The sequence below is a fragment of the Lethenteron reissneri genome, chromosome 57 (genome assembly GCF_015708825.2).
Source record: "Lethenteron reissneri isolate LAM-NWPU_2019-01 chromosome 57, ASM1570882v1, whole genome shotgun sequence".
Lineage (NCBI taxonomy): Eukaryota > Metazoa > Chordata > Hyperoartia > Petromyzontiformes > Petromyzontidae > Lethenteron > Lethenteron reissneri.
Window position 1 is genome coordinate 7602483 of NC_083835.1, and position 23005 is coordinate 7625487.

A 23005-nucleotide genomic window follows, 5' to 3' on the forward strand; every position below is an offset into this window, starting at 1 on the left:
GTGGTGGTTGGTGGTAGTTGGTGGTAGCGTCTACGGCCTGTGACTGAACCCAGGATCATCATCCTCTCGGTCTCATTCTTCCGATTGACTCTTCGCTCGAGGGTGGGGGCTAGGCGGGGAGGGGCGGGGCGGGGGGATGAGTGAGCGGGGGGTGGGGGAGGTGGGGGCACTTGGCACCCCTATCCCACACGGCGGGGGGCGGGGGGCGGGGGGCGGGGGGCGGGGGGTTGAGAGGTCACCCTTCACAGGCAGCGGCGGGAGGGGCCGCATGGGTCACAGGGCATGCAAGGCTGCCCACAGCGGTCTGGCACGCAGTGCAGTCTGGGGGGGGGGGGGGGGGGGCAGAGAGGGCAGGCGTTAGTCGTTGTGTGTGAGAGAGAGAGGTGTGACAAGCGGACAGGTGAGTGGACAGGTGGAGAGGTCAAGCAGCTGGGTGGATTGGTTGAGGGGTGTCAGACAGGTGAGTGCATTGGTGAAGAGGCCGGAGTGTACAGGTGAGTGTACAGGCAGGTGAGCGGACAGGTGGAGAGGTCAAGCAGGTGGGTGGATTGGTTGAGGCGGGTCAGACAGGTGAGTGCATTGGTGAAGAGGCCGGAGTGTACAGGTGAGTGTACAGGCAGGTGAGCTGACAGGTGGAGAGGTCAAGCAGGTGGGTGGATTGGTTGAGGCGGGTCAGACAGGTGAGTGCATTGGTGAAGAGGCCGGAGTGTACAGGTGAGTGTACAGGTGAGTGTACAGGTGAGTGTACAGGCAGGTGAGCGGACAGGTGGAGAGGTCAAGCAGCTGGGTGGATTGGTTGAGGGGTGTCAGACAGGTGAGTGCATTGGTGAAGAGGCCGGAGTGTACAGGTGAGTGTACAGGTGAGTGTACAGGTGAGTGTACAGGCAGGTGAGTGGACAGGTGGAGAGGTCAAGCAGGTGGGTGGATTGGTTGAGGGGTGTCAGACAGGTGAGTGCATTGGTGAAGAGGCCGGAGTGTACAGGTGAGTGTACAGGTGAGTGTACAGGTGAGTGTACAGACAGGTGAGTGGACAGGTGGAGAGGTCAAGCAGGTGGGTGGATTGGTTGAGGGGTGTCAGACAGGTGAGTGCATTGGTGAAGAGGCCGAAGTGTACAGGTGAGTGTACAGGTGAGTGTACAGGCAGGTGAGCGGACAGGTGGAGAGGTCAAGCAGGTGGGTGGATTGGTTGAGGGGTGTCAGACAGGTGAGTGCATTGGTGAAGAGGCCGGAGTGTACAGGTGAGTGTACAGGCAGGTGAGCGGACAGGTGGAGAGGTCAAGCAGGTGGGTGGATTGGTTGAGGGGTGTCAGACAGGTGAGTGCATTGGTGAAGAGGCCGGAGTGTACAGGTGAGTGTACAGGTGAGTGTACAGGTGAGTGTACAGGCAGGTGAGCGGACAGGTGGAGAGGTCAAGCAGCTGGGTGGATTGGTTGAGGGGTGTCAGACAGGTGAGTGCATTGGTGAAGAGGCCGGAGTGTACAGGTGAGTGTACAGGTGAGTGTACAGGTGAGTGTACAGGCAGGTGAGTGGACAGGTGGAGAGGTCAAGCAGGTGGGTGGATTGGTTGAGGGGTGTCAGACAGGTGAGTGCATTGGTGAAGAGGCCGGAGTGTACAGGTGAGTGTACAGGTGAGTGTACAGGTGAGTGTACAGACAGGTGAGTGGACAGGTGGAGAGGTCAAGCAGGTGGGTGGATTGGTTGAGGGGTGTCAGACAGGTGAGTGCATTGGTGAAGAGGCCGGAGTGTACAGGTGAGTGTACAGGTGAGTGTACAGGCAGGTGAGCGGACAGGTGGAGAGGTCAAGCAGGTGGGTGGATTGGTTGAGGGGTGTCAGACAGGTGAGTGCATTGGTGAAGAGGCCGCCGACACGTGCGGATAGGTGGGACAGGCGGGTTCGCGGGCAGGTGAGTGGACAGGCAGGTGAGTGTATAGGTGAGTGTATAGGTGAGTGTGCAGCTGAGTATACAGACAGGCGAATGTACAGGTGAATGAGTGTACAGGTGAGTGTACAGGCAGGTGAGTGTATAGGTGAGTGTACAGGCAGGTGAGTGTACAGGTGAGTGTGCAGGTGAGTGTACAGGCAGGTGAGTGTATAGGTGAATGTACAGGCAGGTGAGTGTACAGGTGAGTGTGCAGGTGAGTGTACAGCCAGGTGAGTATACAGATCAGTGTACAGGTGAGTGTACAGGCAGGTGAGTGTACAGGCGAGTGTACAGGTGAGTCTACAGACAGGTGAGTGTATAGGTAAGTGTATAGACAGGTGAGTGTACAGGCGAGTGTACAGGTGAGTGTACAGGTGAGTGTACAGACAGGCGAGTGTACAGGTGAGTGTACAGACAGGCGAGTGTACAGGTGAGTGTACAGACAGGCGAGTGTACAGGTGAGTGTACAGACAGGCGAGTGTACAAGTGAGTGTACAGGCGAGTGCACAGGTGAGTGTACAGGTGAGTGTACAGACAGGCGAGTGTACAGGTGAGTGTACAGACAGGCGAGTGTACAAGTGAGTGTACAGGCGAGTGCACAGGTGAGTGTACAGGTGAGTGTACAAGTGAGTGTATAGGTGAGTGTACAGGAGAGTGTACAGGTGAGTGTACAGGCAGGCGAGTGTACAGACAGGTGAGTGTACAGGCGAGTGTACAGGTGAGTGTACAGGTGAGTGTACAGACAGGCGAGTGTATAGGTGAGTGTACAGGCGAGTGTACAGGTGAGTGTACAGACAGGCGAGTGTACAGGTGAGTGTACAGACAGGCGAGTGTATAGGTGAGTGTACAGGCGAGTGTACAGGTGAGTGTACAGACAGGCGAGTGTACAGGTGAGTGTACAGACAGGCGAGTGTACAGGCGAGTGTACAGGTGCGAGCCTGTCTCTTCCCCCACCTGCTCTCCTCGCCCTCCAGCAGCTTCCGGTAGGTGGCGATCTCGATGTCGAGGGCGAGCTTCACGTTCATGAGCTCCTGGTAGTCGCGCACGTGCCTCGCCATGTCGGCCTTCGCCTGCGACAGCTCCGTCTCGACGCGCGCGGTCGCGTCACGGGCCTCGTGAGCGTTCATCTCCCCGTGGTGCTCCGCCTCCTGGATGGAGCTCTCCAGCTGGCAACGCTGTGGTGGTGGTGGTGAGGGTGGTGGTGGTGAGGTGGGGGGGTTGAGGTGGGAGTGGGGTGAGGTGGGTGGGGGTTGAGGTGGTGGTGGTGAGGTGGGGGTTGAGGTGGGGGGGTTGAGGTGGGGTGGGGGTGGGGTGAGGTAGGGGTGGTGGTGGTGGTGAGGTGGGGGTTGAGGTAGGGGTGGGGGTTGAGGTGGGGGGGTTGAGGTGGGAGTGGGGTGAGGTGGGGTGTGGGTTGAGGTGGGGGTTGAGGTGGTGGTGGGGGTGGTGAGGTGGGGTGGGTGAGGTGGGGGTGGGTGAGGTGGGGGTGGTGGTGAGGTGGGGTGGGTGAGGTAGGGGTGGGGGTTGAGGTGGGGGTGAAGTGAGGTGGGGGTAGAGGTGGGGTGGGTGAGGTGGGGGTGGGTGAGGTGGGGGTTGAGGTGGTGGTGGGGGTGGTGAGGTGGGGTGGGTGAGGTGGGGGTGGGTGAGGTGGGGGTGGTGGTGAGGTGGGGTGGGTGAGGTAGGGGTGGGGGTTGAGGTGGGGGTGAAGTGAGGTGGGGGTAGAGGTGGGGTGGGTGAGGTGGGGGTGGGTGAGGTGGGGGTGGGTGAGGTGGGAGTGGGGGTTGAGGTGGGGGGGGGAGGTGTGAGTGGGGGGTTGTGGCGTGTGGGTGGGGGGGTGAGGTGTGGGTGGGGGGGTGTGGGTGGGGGGTGAGATGTGGGTGGGGGGGGGGTGAGGTGTGGGGGGGGGGTGGTGAGGTGGGAGTGGGTGAGGTGTGGGTGGGGGGGTGTGGGGTGAGATGTGGGTGGGGGGGGGTGAGGTGTGGGTGGGGGGGTGTGGGTGCGGGGTGAGATGTGGGTGGGGGGGGGGTGAGGTGTGGGTGGGGGGGGGTCAGATACACGGGAGGAGGGAGGGGAGGAGGGAGGGGAGGAGGGAGGGGAGGAGGGAGGGGAGGGTTGCGCTCTCGTCAGAATCCGATGAGCTATGAAGCTCTTGAGTTTCACAGATGTCCAGTGAGTGGCCCGGCATGAGAACTTTACAATAACAACAACAAAAACACAAAAACACGGCAGCTGGGCAAAGAATGTGAAAGGTAAACAAATCGTTTTAAGAAATATCCCCCAAAAAAACTAAACTATTGTTTTTTATTTTAATCTCATCAGGTCAGGTCCGCTGAGCTGCTGTTAAGCGACCTGGTCACAAATGACAACTCAACGAAGTGGGTCTCATCATCGTTATCGTCATCATCATCGTCATCATCGTCGTCATCGTGTGAACATTCATAGCAGTCGTCAAACACTCTGAACGCCGTGGTGACGTCGGTTCTAAATGTGGATGGGGACAACCCGGAGGACCCGGAGACAAATCCACGTGACCACGGAGACAGAGACAGAGAGAGAGAGACGCAGACTTCAAACATACAGCAGCAGGCGTCAGGGTCAGGATCGACCCCACGACCTCCTGTACACCAGGCGAGGTAGTTAACATATCATAGCCACTGTGATGATGATGATGATGAGAGAGAGACATGCACACACACACAGTCGAGGCATCGTCAAGGGTCGGGATAGAACCCACGACCTCCTGTACACCAGGCGAGGTAGTTAACATCTCCTAGCCACCGTGATGATGATGAGAGAGAGACACACACAGACTCCAAATATAGAGCGGGCGTCAGGGTCGGGATCGAACCCACGACCTCCTGTGCACCAGGCGAGGTAGTTAACATCTCTTAGCCACCGTGATGATGATGATGAGAGAGAGAGACACAAACTCCAAATATACAGCAGCAGCAGGCATCGTCAGGGTCAGGATCGAACCCACGACCTCCTGTGCACCAGGCGAGGTAGTTAACATCTCTTAGCCACCGTGATGATGATGATGAGAGAGAGAGACACAAACTCCAAATATACAGCAGCAGCAGGCATCGTCAGGGGTCGGGATCGAACCCACGACCTCCTGTACACCAGGCGAGGAGGAGGAGGAGGTGGCCCATGGCTGCCCAGCTCACCTGGGTCTTGAGGCCGTCGATCTCGCACGCGAGCCTCTGCACCATGGAGGAGAGCTCCAGGATCTCGTTCTTGGTGCAGCGCAGCTCAATGCAGTGCCGCTCGGACGCCTCGGCCATGTCGTCCATCTGGGGGTCACGTGGGGCGGTCACGTGAGGGGGTCAGGTGAGGCGGTCAGGTGAGGGGGTCAGGTGAGGGGGTCAGGTGAGGTGGTCACGTGGGGTGATCACGTGGGGGGGTCAGGTGAGGGGGTCAGGTGAGGGGGTTAGGTGAAGGGGTTAGGTGAGCGGGGTCAGGTGAGGTGGTGGAGGCGAGCGGGTGTGATGGGGAGAGGCGATGGTGTGGGGTGAGAGGTGAAGTGGTGAGGAGAGGTGAGGGTGTGGTGATGATGTCGATGAGGTGATTGATGATGATGTCGATGAGGTGATTGATGATGATGTCGATGAGGTGATTGATGATGGTTGATGATGAGGTGATTGATGATGATGTTGATGAGATGGTTTATGATGATGATTGATGATGATGATGGTTGATGATGATGATGCTTGATGATATTGATGGTTGATGAGGTGTTTGTTGCTGAGGAGGTGTTTGATGAGGAGGAGGAGGAGGAGGAGGTGGAGGAGGAGGTCACCTTGCTCTTGTACCAACACTCGACCTCCTCGCGGCTGCGTGCGGCCACCATCTCGTAGTTGGCGCGGACCTCGGCGATGAGCGAGCTCAGGTCGAAGTTGCAGCCCGTGTCCAGGTCGATGGTCACGTTCATGTCGCGGATCCTCTCCTCCATCTCTTGCATCTCCTGCGGGGGTCACGGGGGGGTCACGGGGGGTCACGTGGGTCAGGCTCGGTGGGTCACCGTGATCACCAACACTGCCATCGTCGTCATCATCAACCGGCATCATCACCCGCTTCAACACCATCACCAACACCACCATCACCATCGCAACCACTAAGACCCCCATTACCACCACCACCATCACAACCACGAAGAACCCCATCACCACCACCACCACCATCACAACCACTAAGAACCCCATCACCACCACCACCATCATCACAACCACGAAGACCCCCATCACCACCACCACCACCATCACAACCACAAAGACCCCCATTACCACCACCACCATCATCACAACCACTAAGAACCCCATCACCACCACCATCACCATCTTCAACACCACAGACACCATCGTCACGAGCAGCAGACAAAGCTCCCCCGTGTAGCCTGTAACAGACTGCAGGGGCAAGTGCTGTTAGCGAGCAGCAGAAAGCCGGCACGGCACTCGATGGGGTGGGGTGGCCAACACCACGCCCGGCCGCCTTTGTCTCCCCCAGTGCCGACGTTTACTACACACCGCACCAGGTACTCATTTGAGGCTGAGTCGACCTAGAGGCGGCCCAGGACCGGTCCAGATAATCGTCACCGGTGGGGTTGGGGGAGGGGTGGGGGAGAGGGGGGGGGTTTGGACGCTGACTTCCACAACCACCACAACCGCCACAACCACCACAACCGCCACAACTGAGTGTTAAGTGACACTGTGTGTGTGTATGTGTGGTGACGCAGGAGGGATGCTCACGCAGGCGAAGAGCTCCTTGATGAAGTGGAGCTCATCGCTGAGCTGCCCCACGCGTGTCTCCATCTGCACCTTGCCCATGTAGTTGTCGTCAGCCTCCTGGGGGACACGAGGAGGGGCGAGGCGCGAGGGTTCAAGTCCCGAGGGTCCACGGATCGGAGCACCCAGTCACCAGCGCACTTCGCCTAGCCACTGAGTGTCAACCCCCCTCATCCACTCACCCACACACTCAACCAACCTCTCACCCACTCACTCACTCACCCACCCGCTCACTCACCCACTCACTCACCCACTCACTCAACCCCTCACCCACCCACTCACTCACTCACCTAACCCCTTACCCACCAACTCACCCACTCACTCACCCACTCACCTAACACCTCACCCACCCACCAACCCACCCACTCAACCACCCACCCAACCACTCACCCACCCACCCACTCACCCACCTGCTTACTCACCCAGCCGTTTACCCACCCACCCCTTCACCATCTCACCCACTGACCCACTCACCCACTGACCCACTCATCCACCCACTCACTCACCCACCCACTCACTGACTCACCCCCTGCACCCACCCACCGATCCAACCCCTCACCCACCCACCAACTCACCCACCTGCTCACTCACCCACCCACCCATTCACCCACCCATTCAGCCACCCATTCACCCACCCATTCACCCACCCACCCACCCACTCACCCACCCACCCACCCCCTCTCACCCGCTTAATGGCCACGAAGTTCGCCTCCGCCGCCTCGCGCCCCGTCACCTCCGCCTCGTACCTGCAGTCGACATCGCGCAGGTGACACACAGACAGAGGCAAAGGTTCACCACCAGCATAGCCCGCACGCGCCGTCGGGGCAAGAGGCTGCGAGCAGGCAGCAGCGAGCAGCCCCTGTGGCCAAACGACCACCACGCCCGGCCCGCCTTTGTATTCTCCCTCCTACTCCCGCTGCTGACGTTTCATACACACAGCACTAGGTGCGTACCACCACCACCACACCCACGTGGCCCACCACCACCACCACCACACCCACGTGGCTCCCACCACCATCACCACCACCATCACCACCAGCAGCAGCAAGGGAGTCTCACTTGAGCTTGTGCTCATCGGCGAGCGCCCGCGTCTGGTGGAGCTCCGTCTCGAGCCTTGGGCGATCGGCCAGCACGCAGTCGAGCTGCCTCTTGATGGCTTGTGCGTACGTCTCGAACATCGAGTCCAGGTCGGAGGTGCAGACGCGCGCCTGCAGGCAGCCCCACTGCGCCTCCAGGACCTTGTTCTCCTGCTCCAGGTAGCGCACCTGTGAGAAATGCCCCCCCGTGGTGGTTAGGGTAAGATGCGTTGGAGATCGCTCGCTCCGTTCGCTCCAGACGCTAATCCACGCGTCCCATCCACCTAGCAACCACTCGCAGCCTGCAGCGCCTGCTCGCTCGCTCGCTTGCTCGCCAACGCAAGCGTCCGTCCATCTATCGGCCAACCCACCTAACCACACATCCATTAGATGTATTTCTCACAAGCACACCGGATTAGTTACCAACCCATTTAATCACCCACCCATTAACCCGCTCGCTCACTCGCCCACTCGCTCACCCACCCACCAATTAAACTATCAATTTGCTACTCACCCACTCACCAACCAAACTACCAACGTACCCTTGCATCTACCCACCCACCAACCCATTCATCCACTCGCTATACAACTCACCCACCTACTCACCAACTCACTCACCCACCAGCTAAAATATTATTTTTTTACCCACCCACTCACCCACCAAACTACCCACCAACCAATGTTTTCACCCACTCGCTATACAACTCACCCACCTACTCACCAACTCACCCACCCCACCCACCCACCCAACCACCCACCCACCCGCTCAACAACCAACCAACCCACCCACCCACGCACCACCAATCCACGCACCCACCCGCTCAACCACCCACCCACGCACCCACCCACCCACCTACTCACCCACCCACGCACCCACCCGCTCAACAACCCACCCGCCCACCCCAGCCATCACACCTTATCGATAAAGCTGGCGAAGCGGTCGTTCAGGTGGCTGATGGCGTTCTTCTCCTGGCAGCGCACGTTCTGCCCGCTGCGGTCGATCTGCACGCAGGGCGCGGGGCACAGCGGCTCCATGCTGATGCGCGGGATGCACGCGGACGGGCGCGGGCATGGCGTGGGGCACACGGGGGGCGGGCAGGGCCGCGGGCACACGGGCACGGCCTTGGTGCACTTGGGCTTCGGCGCGCAGGGAGCCGGTCCGCACGGCGCGTGGAAGTCCGTGTGGTGGACGGGACCGCAGGGCGCTGGGCCGCAGGGCGCGCTCGTGAACGGCACGTACGAGGAGCACGACGGCTTCGAGCCGTGCGCGGCGCCCGCCGTGTAGAAGCCCCCGCCGTGGATGAAGGGTGCCAGGGATGAAAATCCGTGGCCAGAATCGTGGCACGGCTCGGGTCCCGGGGTGCAGCAGCGCACGGTGGTACGAGGCGGGCACGGACGCGGGCAGAGGGCGGGCGCGGGGCAGGGCGCGTGGCACGGTGCGCACGGCTTGTTCAGCTTCGGCGTGGGAGCGAAGTTGCTGACGTACTTGTTAGGCACGCACGGCTCGCAAGGCTTGCTGTAAGACATGGCTGGGTCCGTTGAGTCGGGTTGAGGTGAGAGATTCGGGGTGGCTGGCGACGGGCGGATGGAGAGCGGATGGAGAGCTGGAGGAGGAGGAGACGGGTGCTGATGTGCCGAATGAGCGGTGCCCCGACACTATTTATACGGAACGCTGGAGGGAGGAGGCCCGATGATTATGGACGATAACGCCGAGTAATGGGGTCGCGTCGGCACATTTAGCGGGGCCCAATTTGCCCCCCCCCCGCGGTAACCCGACAACTGCTGTGTTGTTTGGGGCGCCCCGTGCGATAATTTCGCGTGCCCTCGGACCGGGAGCGGTGGCGCATCGGTTAGGCGAGCGCCACGGCACGTACGCACACCGGCGCTGTACCACCCGCGGTGGTACAGCAATAAAAAAAATTACGAAAATAACGAGAAGGGGGGAAAAAACACACGAAATGGTTTGTTGGCGAGTTTTGTTTTTTGCGTTTATGATTTTCCACGATCCGACGCGGTGAGTTCGGAGACGGTGGGACCTTGGTGACGCGTCACCATACAGCGGCAATGTTTGGTGGACTGGACTTCCATGGTAAACTGGGCTGCCATGGTGAACTGGATTTTCATGGTAAACTTGGGTCCCATGGTGAACTGGACTTCCATGGTAAACTGGACTTCCATGGTAAACTGGACTCCCATGGTAAACTGGGCTGCCATGGTGAATTGGATTCCCATGGTAAACTGGACTTCCATGGTGAACTGGACTTCCATGATAAATTGGACTTCCATGATAAACTGGACTTCCATGGCGAACTGGACTTTCATGGTAAACTGGACTCCCATGGTAAACTGGACTTCCATGGTGAACTGGACTTCCATGGTAAACTTGACTCCCATGGTAAACTGGGATCGTCAACTAACACAACAAGATCGAACAATTCCCACCCCCCCAAATCCCGCCTAGAATTCTCAGAGCCGCGCCACCACACTCCATGAAGAGCTACCCCCACCCCACTCCTCACCAGAGGTCACAACCGGGTACCCGATACCCGTACCCTACCCGATACCCGGGTACGGGTACCCGTTTGCGACCCTGGTGCGGCCGGGTACGGGTAGGCCGTGAGTCACTGGTGAGTCACCGTTTGTCACTCATTTCCCAACGTCTTGTCTCTTCTCACAATTCAAGTTCCTAGAATCAACCCACCCGCGCCTGCAACATGGCTTCATCCCAGAGGTCGCAATCGGGTACCCGATACCCGTACCCTACCCGTACCCGGCCGGGTACGGGTAGGGTACGGGTACGGCCGGGTACGGGTACCCGTTTGCGACCCTGGTGCGGCCGGGTTAGGGTACGGGTAAGGAATCAAAACCCGTTTGCGACCTCTGCTCCTCACCGTTCCACAGGGACACGATTTAGTGAAGATCATCAGTGGGGAGACAAAGACGCCACTTGCCCCGTCGTGCCGTGCGCGCTACACGGGGGGCCTTGGTCTTTACTTCGTCACGTTTTCGATTTCAAGAAAAAAACCCTCCGATCTCCGCCAACCCTCCCTGATCGATTGCTTCGATCCAGAACCGCCTTCAATAACCGCCCCTTCGGTTCCACATCCCATGGCAATGGGGCATTTGGAACTCTACGGGACGTGGCGTGGACATCAATGCGGCTCGCCTGTTACCGCCTACGACGGATGCCCTGCAGAAGGAGCGTTGCCCGAAACGTCGAGGTCGTCACTGACGCACGCGTTCTGCTTTTGGTTTCGAACCCAACGAGGATCAGAACCCGAGGGGTTCCTGGCGACAAGACGTGGAACGCGACGTCTGATGGAGGCGCAGAGGAGCGGTGTCCTTACCCAGCACCTCCGACTTGCACGGTTGACTACGTACGGTGTGAAAGAAGTTCAACAAACATACGTACTACTACACCCTGCACTACGCTGTGCACTACACTATACACTACAGTATGCACTACACTATACACTACACTATGCACTACACTATACACTACGCTATGCACTGCACTATACACTACGCTATGCACTACACTATACACTACTATACCACTACACTACTACACACTACAATATACATTACACGACTCTACACTACACGACAATACACTACTATACACTACACTATGCACTACACTACCATACACTACACTATATACTACACACTATACACTACACTATACAATACACTGCTACACACTACACTATACAATACACTACTACACACTACACTATACCCTACACTACTATACAATACAATATACATTACACGACTATACACTACACTATATACTACACCACGATACACTACACTACTATACACTACACTATACAATACACTATTACATACTACACTATACACTACTATACACTATACCCTACTATACAATACAATATACAATACACTACTACACAATACGCTATACATTGCACCACTATACACTACTATACACTATACACTACTATACACTACACTACTATACACTACACTACTATACACTACGCTACACACTACACGACTCTACACTACAATATACAATACACTACTACACACTACGCTATACATTACACCACTATACACTACACTACTATACACTACACTACATACTATACTACGATACACTGAACGACAGAGGGCCACGTGGTTTATAGAGGACACACGCAGGGTAGAGACATCGTTATCACATTGATCTCCATCCAGCTGTGGATAGGGTTCATCGGTCCAGATCATTAATCCCACTGGGTGTTGGCCGTGAGCGGGAAACGAACTCGGGACGCCGGGTTTGTAGCGCAGCGTAGCGCTAACCGCTGCACCACCGCTCCACCACATCCATACACTGACACACACGTGCTTTATCCCTATGAATGAATTCACCCTCGCCATAGGAACGTGGAATTTCCACCGCTGCAAACCAGGCATTAGCACCACCTTATCCGTTGCAAATTTGTGCAGGAAATCACCGAGGCTGAAATCCGTAATATGATTTCGATCTTGTTCATCTGCTTTGTGTTTTGTCTCACGGATCATCTCCGATTGCGAGCTTGGCTCTCCACACGTCACGAGGGAGACAAAGGCGGCCGGGCGTGTGGTCCAATTCTATTATCACGAAGTAAGGAGCTGCTGCTACTGCTGATGTGTGGTCTAGCCTAGGGGGGGGGAATCCCCAGTGGCAGCTGTCCCTGTGTGGAACAAGGTGATCGTCTCGTAGGAAGGCGCTGCTGCTGCTGCTGTGGTCTAGCCTAGGGGGGGGGGGGCATCCCCAGTGGCAGCTGTCACTGTGTGGAACAAGGTGATCGTCTCGTAGGAAGGCGCTGCTGCTGCTACTGCTGATGTGTGGTCTAGCCTAGGGGGGGGGGCATCCCCAGTGGCAGCTGTCACTGTGTGGAACAAGGTGATCGTCTCGTAGGAAGGCGCTGCTGCTTCTGCTGCTGCTGTGGTCTAGCCTAGGGGGGGCATCCCCAGTGGCAGCTGTCCCTGTGTGGAACATGGTGATCGTCTCGTAGGAAGGCGCTGCTGCTGCTACTGCTGATGTGTGGTCTAGCCTAGGGGGGGGCATCCCCAGTGGCAGCTGTCACTGTGTGGAACAAGGTGATCGTCTCGTAGGAAGGCGCTGCTGCTTCTGCTGCTGCTGTGGTCTAGCCTAGGGGGGGGCATCCCCAGTGGCAGCTGTCCCTGTGTGGAACATGGTGATCGTCTCGTATGAAGGCGCTGCTGCTGCTGCTACTGCTGTTTCTGTGTCACAGACGCATCCTGCAGGGATTTCACAGTACGGGGGGTGGGGGGGGGGGGTGCGATGTTTCTGGTGTTGTGGGTGGTCTGGTCGAGGGGACACCCTCAGTGGCAGCTGCCCCTGTGTGGCACAAGGCTCATCATCACGCTGGAGGCAGATGCTGCTGCTGCTGTTTCACAGTCGGGGCCCGATGTCGCTACTGCTGCCGTGTGGTCTAGCCTAAGGCAGAGGTCGCAACCGGGTACCCGATACCCGTACCCTACCCGATACCCAGCTACCCGGCCAGGTACGGGTACGGGTACCCGTTTGCGACCCTGGTGCGGCCGAGTACGGGTAGACCGTGAGTCACTGGTGAGTAACTGTTTGTCACTCATTTCCCAACGTCTTGTCTCTTCTCACAATTCAAGCTCCTAGAATCAACCCACCCGCGCCTGCAACGTGGCTTCATCCCAGAGGTCGCAATCAGGTACCCGATACCCGTACCATACCCGTACCCGGCCAGGTACGGATACCCGTTTCTGACCCTGGTGCGGCCGGGTACGGGTAGGCCGTGAGTCACTGGTGAGTCCCCGTTTGTAACTCATTTCGGGTAGGGTACGGGTCGGGAACGGGTACCCATTTGCGACCCTGGTGCGGCCGGGTACGGGTACGGGTAAGGAATCAAAACCCGTTTGCGAGCTCTGGTCTGTGGCACAGGGCGACGTGTGTGTGTGTGCTGGACTTCTTTTTCGCATCGGCGTTCATCACGCAGGAAGGCATCGCCTGCTGCTGCTGTTTCTACACAGAAACAGCGTGCGGCCGTCTTGACTCTTACGACTGCGGTAGTTAAAACATAAATGAAGCCTTTGCTGTGACGTCTTGCGGTAAAGTCACCTAGGTAGGTTCAAAGAAAATTACAAAATAACAAAAAACTACGACGTTTCGATCGCAACGACCGCTTGTGTTGCGATCGAAACGTCGTAGTTTTGTGTTACTTCCTTTGAATCTATGTGTGTCTGTGTGTCTGTGTGTGTGTCAGTGTCTGTGTGTGTGTCAGTGTCTGTGTTTGGCTGTGTGTGTGTCTGTGTGTGTGTCTGTGTGTGTCTGAGTGTCTGTGTTTGGCTGTGTGTGTGTCCGTGTCTGTGTGTGTCTGTGTCTGTGTGTGTCTGTGTGTGTCCGTGTCTGTGTTTGGCTGTGTGTGTGTTTGGGGGAGCGGTAGTGTAGCGGTTAGTGCGCTCCGCTACGAACCTGGCGACCCGGGTTCGATTCCCGCTCACGGCCAACACCAGTGACGATTATCTGAACCGGTCTTGGGCCTCCCCTAGGTCGACTCAGTCTGAAATGAGTACCTGGTGCGGTGCGTAAACATCGCCACCGGCGAGACAAAGGCGGTCGGGCGTGGTGCTGGCCACCCACCCCCTCGTGTACCGTTCCGGCCTTCATAGGTGCTCGCTAACAGCACTTGCCCCTACAGTCCGTTAAGGCTATACGGGGGATCTTTATCTTTGTCTGTGTCTGTGTGTGCGCCTGTGTCTATGCGTTGCGATCGAAACGTCGTGGTTTTTTTGGGTTATTTTCTTTGAACCTATCTACGTGACTTTACCGAAAGACACAAAAAATACGAGTCACGGCCGATTTGGATATGTCGGGGTCCCGTGCTCCTCCCTCTCTGGCCCTCATTAAAAACCATCGTGGAGTCGACGCGATCGAGGGACGGTGTGAGCCTCCAATTACCTGCTGCCCTAATGAGGGAGGACGCTCTTTACCGAGTTAATTCGCGTGCTAGTGTGCGTGCGAGTGTGTGTCTGTGTGTGTGTGTGTCTGTGTGTTTGTCTCTGTGTGTGTGTCTGTGTGTGTCTCTGTGTGTCTGTGTGTGTGTCTGTGTGTGTCTCTGTGTGTGTCTGTGTGTGTTTCTGTGTCTATGTGTGTCTGTGTGTGTCTGTGTCTATATGTGTCTGTGTGTGTCTCTCTCTGTGTGTGTCTGTGTGTGTGTCTGTGTGTGTGTGTCTCTGTGTGTCTGTCTGTGTGTCTCTGTGTGCGTGCGAGTGTGTGTCTGTGTGTGTGTCTGTGTGTGTGTCTGTGTCTATATGTGTCTGTGTGTTTGTCTCTGTGTGTGTGTCTGTGTGTGTGTGTCTCTGTGTGTCTGTGTGTGTGTCTTTCTTTCTGTGTGTGTCTCTGTGTGTGTCTGTGTGTGTGTGTCTGTGTGTGTCTGTGTGTGTCTGTGTCTATATGTGTATGTGTGTGTCTCTCTCTGTGTGTCTGTGTGTGTCTGTGTGTGTGTCTGTGTGTGTCTGTGTGTGTGTCTGTGTGTGTCTGTGTCTGTGTGTGTGTGTCTGTGTGTGTCTGTGTGTGTCTGTGTCTTGGTCGACTCAGCCTCAAATGAGTACCTGGTGCGATGTGTAAACATAGCCACTGGGGAGACAAAGGCGGTCGGGCGTGGTGCTGGCCACCCACCCCCTCGTGTGCCGTTCCGGCCTTCATAGGTGCTGCTAGCTAACAGCACTTGCCCCTACAGTCTGTTAAGGTTATACGGGGGATCTTTGTCTTTGCATGTGTGTGTATGCGTGTGTGTGTGTATGTGTGTGTAGTGGCAGGGTAGGTGGGTGGCATGATGGCACAGTGGGTGGCACGGTGGGTGGGTTGGTGGCAGGGTGCGTGTGTGTGTATGTTCGTGTACGTTTGACACTGAGGTCGACTTAGCCTCAAACGAGTGCCTGGTGCGATGCGTAGTAAACATCGCCACTGGGGAGACAAAGGCGGCCGCCGGGCGTGGTGCTGGCCACCCACCCACCCCCTCGTGTGCCACAGTGCCGGTAGCCTTCACAGGTGCTGCCACTCGCTAACAGCACTTGCCCCAACAGTCTGTGAAGGCTACACGGGGGGTGGGGGGATGGGGGGGATCTTTGCCTTTGCGTATTCATGCGCGTGTTTGTGTGTGAGCGTCACTGCCCCATTAGCCGTGAATTGTTGTGACGCTCGGCGATGATTTGACGCGGAGGGCGATTTGCAGCACTGACACGCTCCATCACGTTTGTGCACAACAAAGACACCCCCCAACCCCCCCCAACCTCCCCCCCCCCCCGTGTAGCCTCGTTACGAAGGCCGCCACACACGAGGGCCAGCACCACGCCTGGCCGCCTTTGTCTCCCCAGCGGTGGCGATGGTTAGCCCTACCGCACGAGGTACTCATTTGAGGCTGAGTCGACCTAGGGGGGATCCCAGAACCGATTCTGATGATCACTACTGAAGCTGGGTTGCAGTGGTTTGTAGCGCAGCGTGCTAACCACGACCCTACCGCTCCAACAAAGAGAATAACAAAGATCCCCCGTGTAGCCTCAACAGACTGGTGGGGCAAGTGCTGTTAGCGAGCAGCACCTATGAAGGCCGGCACTGTGGCACACGAGGGGGTGGGTGGCCAGCACCACGCCCGGCCGCCTTTGTCTCCCCAGCGGTGGCAATGGTTAGTCCACCGCACCAGGTACTAAGTTGAGGCTGAGTCGACCTAGGGGAGACCCAGGACCGGTTCAGGTAATCACCGTCACTGGTGTTGGCCGTGAGCGAGATTCGAACTCGGGTCGCCAAGATTCGTAGCGCAGCGTAGCGCTAACCGCCACACTACCGCTCCACATCTCACACAACAACAACAACCGCCATTCGCCACACAGTGGCGGTGACGTCACCATGACGCTTGTGCCAGGCTAGGTGCACCTTGAGGCCACGTGAAGTGTCGAACGCCCGCTGGCAGGAGGTCACGGGGCAGACCCAGGTGACACCCACCCTGCCACTCACCACGTGTCTTGGTGTCCTTGCTGAGTCTCAACAATCGGAGTTCACAGACGCCAGATAATAATAGTAATAATTTATTATTGTTACGAAACATTTAAATACGAATCATAGAAATCTGTCTTCAATACAAATAACAACCCTCGTAGATTAATCGCCATGTGGCAGGATAAATAGACAGCGACTGTATTCCACTTAAAGAGTTCAAACGTTTTAATTTATCAAGTAAAATAAATAAATTTCGATATAAAGCTTTCGTGACTGCAGGGATTCATCTTCTTGGTTCTTTCGGTAAAGTCACGTAGAATGGAAATAATAAAATAATAAAAATAAAACGTAATACTGTATTATGTTTTATTTTTATTACTTTATTATTTCCATTCTACGTGACTTTTACCGAAATAACCAAGAAGATAAAATAAATAAGCGAAGCCGTTTTCTTTCTGGATTAAAAGACGCACCCCCCCTTCCCCCAACTGCAAATATTAAATAAAATAGCGTCGGGGTCAAGTGGCTGTGAGCGAGCACCCATCAAGCCCAGCACGCGAGGTTGCTGGTCCATGCCGGACTGCCTTTGTCTCATATTCTAAGGTTTTCGGTAAAGTCACGTAGGTAAAAAATTAAGATTAATAAAAGTAAAATAAAAAATAAATAAAAAAATAAAAATCACGACGTTTCGGAGGCAACACAAGCTTCCGTCTTCAGGTGGAACCGTCACAACACGATAGCTGTATCAAGTGAGATAAATTCCAAGAAAACAGTCCTTGTATATATACTGGTTGAGGGTGGGAGGAGGCAAGGTAGGCCCTGAATATTATTTTTGTGAGATTCGGTGCGGCTGAAGCACGCTGTTAGGAATGAGCCTTTGTTGTGTAAACTAGGTGCGGATGATGTCAAGGTGCGTGTAAATGGGACTGAGCCTTTTTGTTATGTAGAGGTGATGCGGCTAAAATCGCTGCCAGGAAATGAGTCTTTGTTGTGTAGAATCGTTGACTGGGCCTATTGTTATGTAGAGGTGGTGCGGCTGAAATCACTGCCAGGAATGCTCCAAATATGTGTAGTTAAATCTTTTTTGCATGGTTAATACCATCTTTCCAATGATTACTAAGTTTGTACCCATCATCACGGTTGAAATTATGTCTGTGTTTGTCTCCCCCAGCGCCGATGTTTTTGTTTGACAGACGTCAACACGGCAGGGCAGAGGTCACGGGGCACAGCGCCCAGTCCTCGTGCGCCACGGCTCCCGACGCAGCCGTGGAGCTGGTCAGCGCCGCGTCGATGGACACAACGAGACGTGTGGGTCTCGTTCAGCGGGTCTCGTTCAGCGGGTCTCCTTCAGTGGGTCTCCTTCAGTGGGTCTCGTTCAGTGGGTCTCGTTCAGCGGGTCTCGTTCAGTGCGTCTAGTTCAGCGGGTCACCTTCAGTGGGTCTCGTTCAGTGCGTCTCGTTCAGAGGGTCACCTTCAGCGGGTCTCGTTCAGCGGGTCTCGTTTAGTGCGTCTAGTTCAGCGGGTCACCTTCAGCGGGTCTCGTTCAGCGGGTCTCCTTCAGTGCGTCTAGTTCAGCGGGTCTCGTTCAGCGGGTCTCGTTCAGACGGTCTCGTTCAGCGGGTCTCGTTCAGAGGGTCTCATTCAGCGGGTCTCATTCAGAGGGTCTCGTTCAGTGCGTCTAGTTCAGCGGGTCACCTTCAGCGGGTCTCGTTCAGTGCATCTCGTTCAGTGCGTCTAGTTCAGTGGGTCTTGTTCAGCGGGTCTCCTTCAGAGGGTATTGTTCAGCGGGTCTCCTTCAGCGGGTCTCGTTCAGTGCGTCTCGTTCAGCGGGTCTCGTTCAGCGGGTCTCGTTCAGTGTGTCTCGTTCAGTGGGTCTCGTTCAGTGGGTCTCGTTCAGCGGGTCTCGTTCAGCGGGTCTCGTTCAGCGGGTCTTGTTCAGCGGGTCTCGTTCAGCGGGTCTCGTTCAGCGGGTCTCATTCAGCGGGTCTCGTTCAATGGGTCTCGTTCAGCGGGTCTCGTTCAGCGGGTCTCGTCAGCGGGTCTCGTTCAGTGAGTCTCGTTCAGCGGGTCTCCTTCAGCGGGTCTCGTTCAGCGGGTCTCGTTCAGCGGGTCTCGTTCAGCGAGTCTCGTTCAGCGGGTCTCCTTCAGTGGGTCTCGGTCAGCGGGTCTCGTTCAGTGGGTCTCGTTCAGCGGGTCTCGTTCAGCGTGTCTTGTTCAGCGGGTCTCGTTCAGCGGGTCTCGTTCAGCGGGTCTCCTTCAGAGGGTCTCGTTCAGTGAGGCTCGTTCAGCGGGTCTCGTTCAGCGGGTCTCGTTCAGCGGGTCTCGTTCAGTGGGACTCGTTCAGTGGGTCGCGTTCAGCGGGTCTCGTTCAGTGGGTCTCGTTCAGCAGGGCTCGTTCAGTGGGTCTCCTTCAGTGGGTCTCGTTCAGTGGGTCTCGTTCAGCGGGTCTCGTTCAGCAGGTCTCGTTCAGCGTGTCTCGTTCAGCGGGTCTCGTTCAGCGGGCCTCGTTCAGCGGGTCTCCTTCAGCGGGTCTCGTTCAGCGGGTCTCGTTCAGCGGGTCTCGTTCAGCGGGTCTCGTTCAGCGGGTCTCGTTCAGCGGGTCTCGTTCAGCGGGTCTCGTTCATCGGGTCTCGTTCAGCGGCTCTCGTTCAGCGGGTCTCGTTCAGCGGGTCTCGTTCAGCGGGTCTCGTTCAGCGGGTCTCGTTCAGCGGGTCTCGTTCAGCGGGTCTCGTTCAGCGGGTCTCGTTCAGCGGGTCTCGTTCAGCGGGTCTCGTTCAGCGAGTCTCGTTCAACGGGTCTCGTTCAGCGGGTCTCGTTCAGCGGGTCTCGTTCAGCGGGTCTCGTTCAGCGGGTCTCGTTCAGCGGGTCTCGTTCAGCGTGTCTCGTTCAGCGGGTCTCCTTCAGCGGGTCTCCTTCAGCGGGTCTCGTTCAGCGTGTCTCGTTCAGCGGGTCCCGTTCAGCGGGTCCCGTTCAGCGGGTCCCGTTCAGCGGGTCCCGTTCAGCGGGTCCCGTTCAGCGGGTCTCGTTCAGCGGGTCTCGTTCAGCGGGTCCCGTTCAGCGGGTCCCGTTCAGCGTGTCCCGTTCAGCGTGTCCCGTTCAGCGGGTCCCGTTAAGCGGGTCCCGTTCAGCGGGTCCCGTTCAGCGGGTCCCGTTCAGCGGGTCCCGTTCAGCGGGTCCCGTTAAGCGGGTCCCGTTCAGCGGGTCTCGTTCAGGGTGGGGGTCGTGGTGGGGTAGTGCTGGGGGTGGGGGTAGTGCTGGGGGTAGTGCTGGGGGTGGGGTAGTACTGGGGGTAGTGCTGGGGGTAGTGGTGGGGGTAGTGGTAGTGCTGGGGGTAGTGCTGGGGGTATTGCTGGGGGTAGGGATAGTGCTGGGGGTAGTGCTGGGGGTAGTGCTGGGGGTAGTGCTGGGGGTAGGGGTAGTGCTGGGGGTAGGGGTAGTGCTGGGGGTAGTGCTAGGGGTAGTGCTGGGGGTAGTGCTGGGGGTAGTGCTGGGGGTAGGGGTAGTGCTGGGGGTAGTGCTGGGGGTAGTGCTGGGGGTAGGGGTAGTGCTGGGGGTAGGGGTAGTGCTGGGGGTAGGGGTAGTGCTGGGGGTAGTGATGGGGGTAGGGGTAGTGCTGGGGGTAGTGCTGGGGGTAGTGCTGGGGGTAGTGCTGGGGGTAGTGTCTAGGAGCATGGGTAGTGGTGGTGGTGTGTGTTGTGTGGATGTTTGAAGGAGTTGAATCTCTTCAGGATGCTGATCGCGTGCTCCACACACCGCTCCTGGAAACACATCGACAAGACATCATCATCATCGATATCATCGATATCATCGACACGATCATCATGATCAATGTATTCGTGGACATTGTTATAGAAGCCGGTGAAATCGCTTGAGTTGGGCGGCTGGCACCTGGGTTTGGATTGGAACTCAGGCCCACTGCTATCATCATCATCATCACCACCACCACTATCATCATCATCACCACCACCACCATCATCATCATCACCACCACCATCATCATCACTATCACCACCATCATCACCACCACCACCATCATCATCACTATCACCACCATCATCACTATCACCACCATCATCATTATCACCACCATCACCATCATCACCACTATAATCACTGTCACCACCATCATCACTATCACCACCATCATCACTATCACCACCATCGTCACCATCACCACCATCATCATCACTATTACCATCATCATCACTATCACCACCATCACCGTCATTATCACCACCATCATCACTATCACCACCATCACCATCATTATCACCACCATCATCACTATCACCACCATCATCATCACTCTTACCATCATCATCATCACTATCACCATCATCATCATTACCATCATCACCACCACCATCATCACTGTCACCACCATCATCATCACCACCACCACCATCATCATCATCACCACCACCATCATCATCATCATCACCACCATCATCACCACCATCATCATCATTACCACCACCATCATCATCACCACCACCACCACCATCATCATCATCATCACCACCACCATCATCATCATCACCACCATCATCACCACCACCATCATCATCATCACCACCATCATCACCACCACCACCATCATTACCATATTCACCGAAAAACAAAGATCCCCCGTATAGCCTTTAACAGACTGTTGGGGCAAGTGCTGCTAGCGAGTAGCAGCGCCTACGAATGCCGGCACGGCGCACGCGAGATGGTGAGTGGCCAACACCACGCCCGGCCGCCTTTGTCTCCCGCCATTGCCGCCAATACAACCGCCATTCGCCACTACTTGGCCGTGCCAGGCTAGGTGCACTTTGAGGCTGTCACGTGGAGGTGATTGCAGTGGGTTGACCGACTGAGACGCTCTGGCAGATGCACCACCAGCTGTACCACCTACTGTGCCAACTCGCTGTATTTTATCCCCCCCGGCGCTCCACTCGTTGTTGTGAGCGTCGCTCCTCCGCCCTCCGTTGTTGTTGGAGGGCGACTGCCTCCAGCTGACCAGTAAGCATTCTCCATAACCACCACCACTGCCACTACCACCACTATCACCACTGCCACCACCACCACTACCACCACTACCACTATCACCACTGCCACCACTACCACCACCACCACTGCCACCACCACCACTGCCACTACCACCACAACCACCACCACTACCACCACTGCCACCACCACTACTACCACCACCACCACTACCACCACCACCACTACCACCACCACTACCACCACTACCACCACTGCCACTACCACCACTACCACCACCACCACTGCCACCACCACTACTACCACCACCACCACTACCACCACCACTGCCACCACCACCACTACCACCACCACCACTGACACCACCACTACCACCACCACTACCACCACCACCACTACCACCACCACCCACTACCACCACCACTACCACCACCACCACCACTACCACCACCACCACTACCACCACTACCACCGCCACTGCCACCACCACCACTACCACCACCACCACCACTACCACCACCACCACCACTATCACCACCACCACCACTACCACCACCACCACTACCACCACTACCACCACCACTACCACCACCACCACTGCCACCAATACCACCACCACTGCCACCACCACCACTACCACCACCACCACTGCCACTACCACCACCACTGCCACTACCACCACAACCACCACCACTACCACCACTGCCACCACCACCACTGCCACTACCACCACTACCACCACCACCACTACCACCACCACTGCCACCACTGCCACCACCACCACTGCCACTACCACCACCACCACTACCACCACCACCACTAACACCACCACCACTGCCACCACCACCACTGCTACTACCACCACTGCCACTACCACCACCACTATAACCACCACCACCACTACCACCACCACTACCACCACCACCACTACCACCACTACCACCACCACCACCACCACCACTGCCACCACCACCACTACCACCACCACCACTACCACCACCACCACTGCCACCACCACCACTACCACCACCACCACCACTCACCAGGCTCGAGCAAGTGAGTTCACGTTGTCTCTTACTCGTTCGGAGCGTCGCCTGTGGGCAGACAGAAAACGCGGAGATGACACACGGTGATGAGATGTCGACTACCTCGCCTGGTGTGCAGGAGGTCGTGGGTTCGATCCTGACCCCGACGCCTGCTGCTGTATATTTGGAGTTTGCGTGTCTCTCTCTCTCTCATCATCATCACGGTGGC

General features: G+C 56.7%; 1 protein-coding gene across 1 annotated transcript; it reads right to left on the bottom strand.

Annotated features, from left to right (window-relative positions):
• Positions 1-228: 228 nt before the first annotated feature.
• LOC133357305 (keratin, type II cytoskeletal cochleal-like) lies at positions 229-9303 on the bottom strand. The gene is made up of 8 exons (XM_061575186.1): positions 8692-9303; positions 7760-7965; positions 7386-7446; positions 6665-6760; positions 5719-5883; positions 5087-5212; positions 2877-3097; positions 229-321 (listed from the first exon to the last, which is right to left on the bottom strand). Exons 1-8 carry the CDS (start codon positions 9301-9303, stop codon positions 243-245), a joined length of 1566 nt encoding a protein of 521 aa, XP_061431170.1. The 3' UTR covers positions 229-242.
• Positions 9304-23005: the final 13702 nt, after the last annotated feature.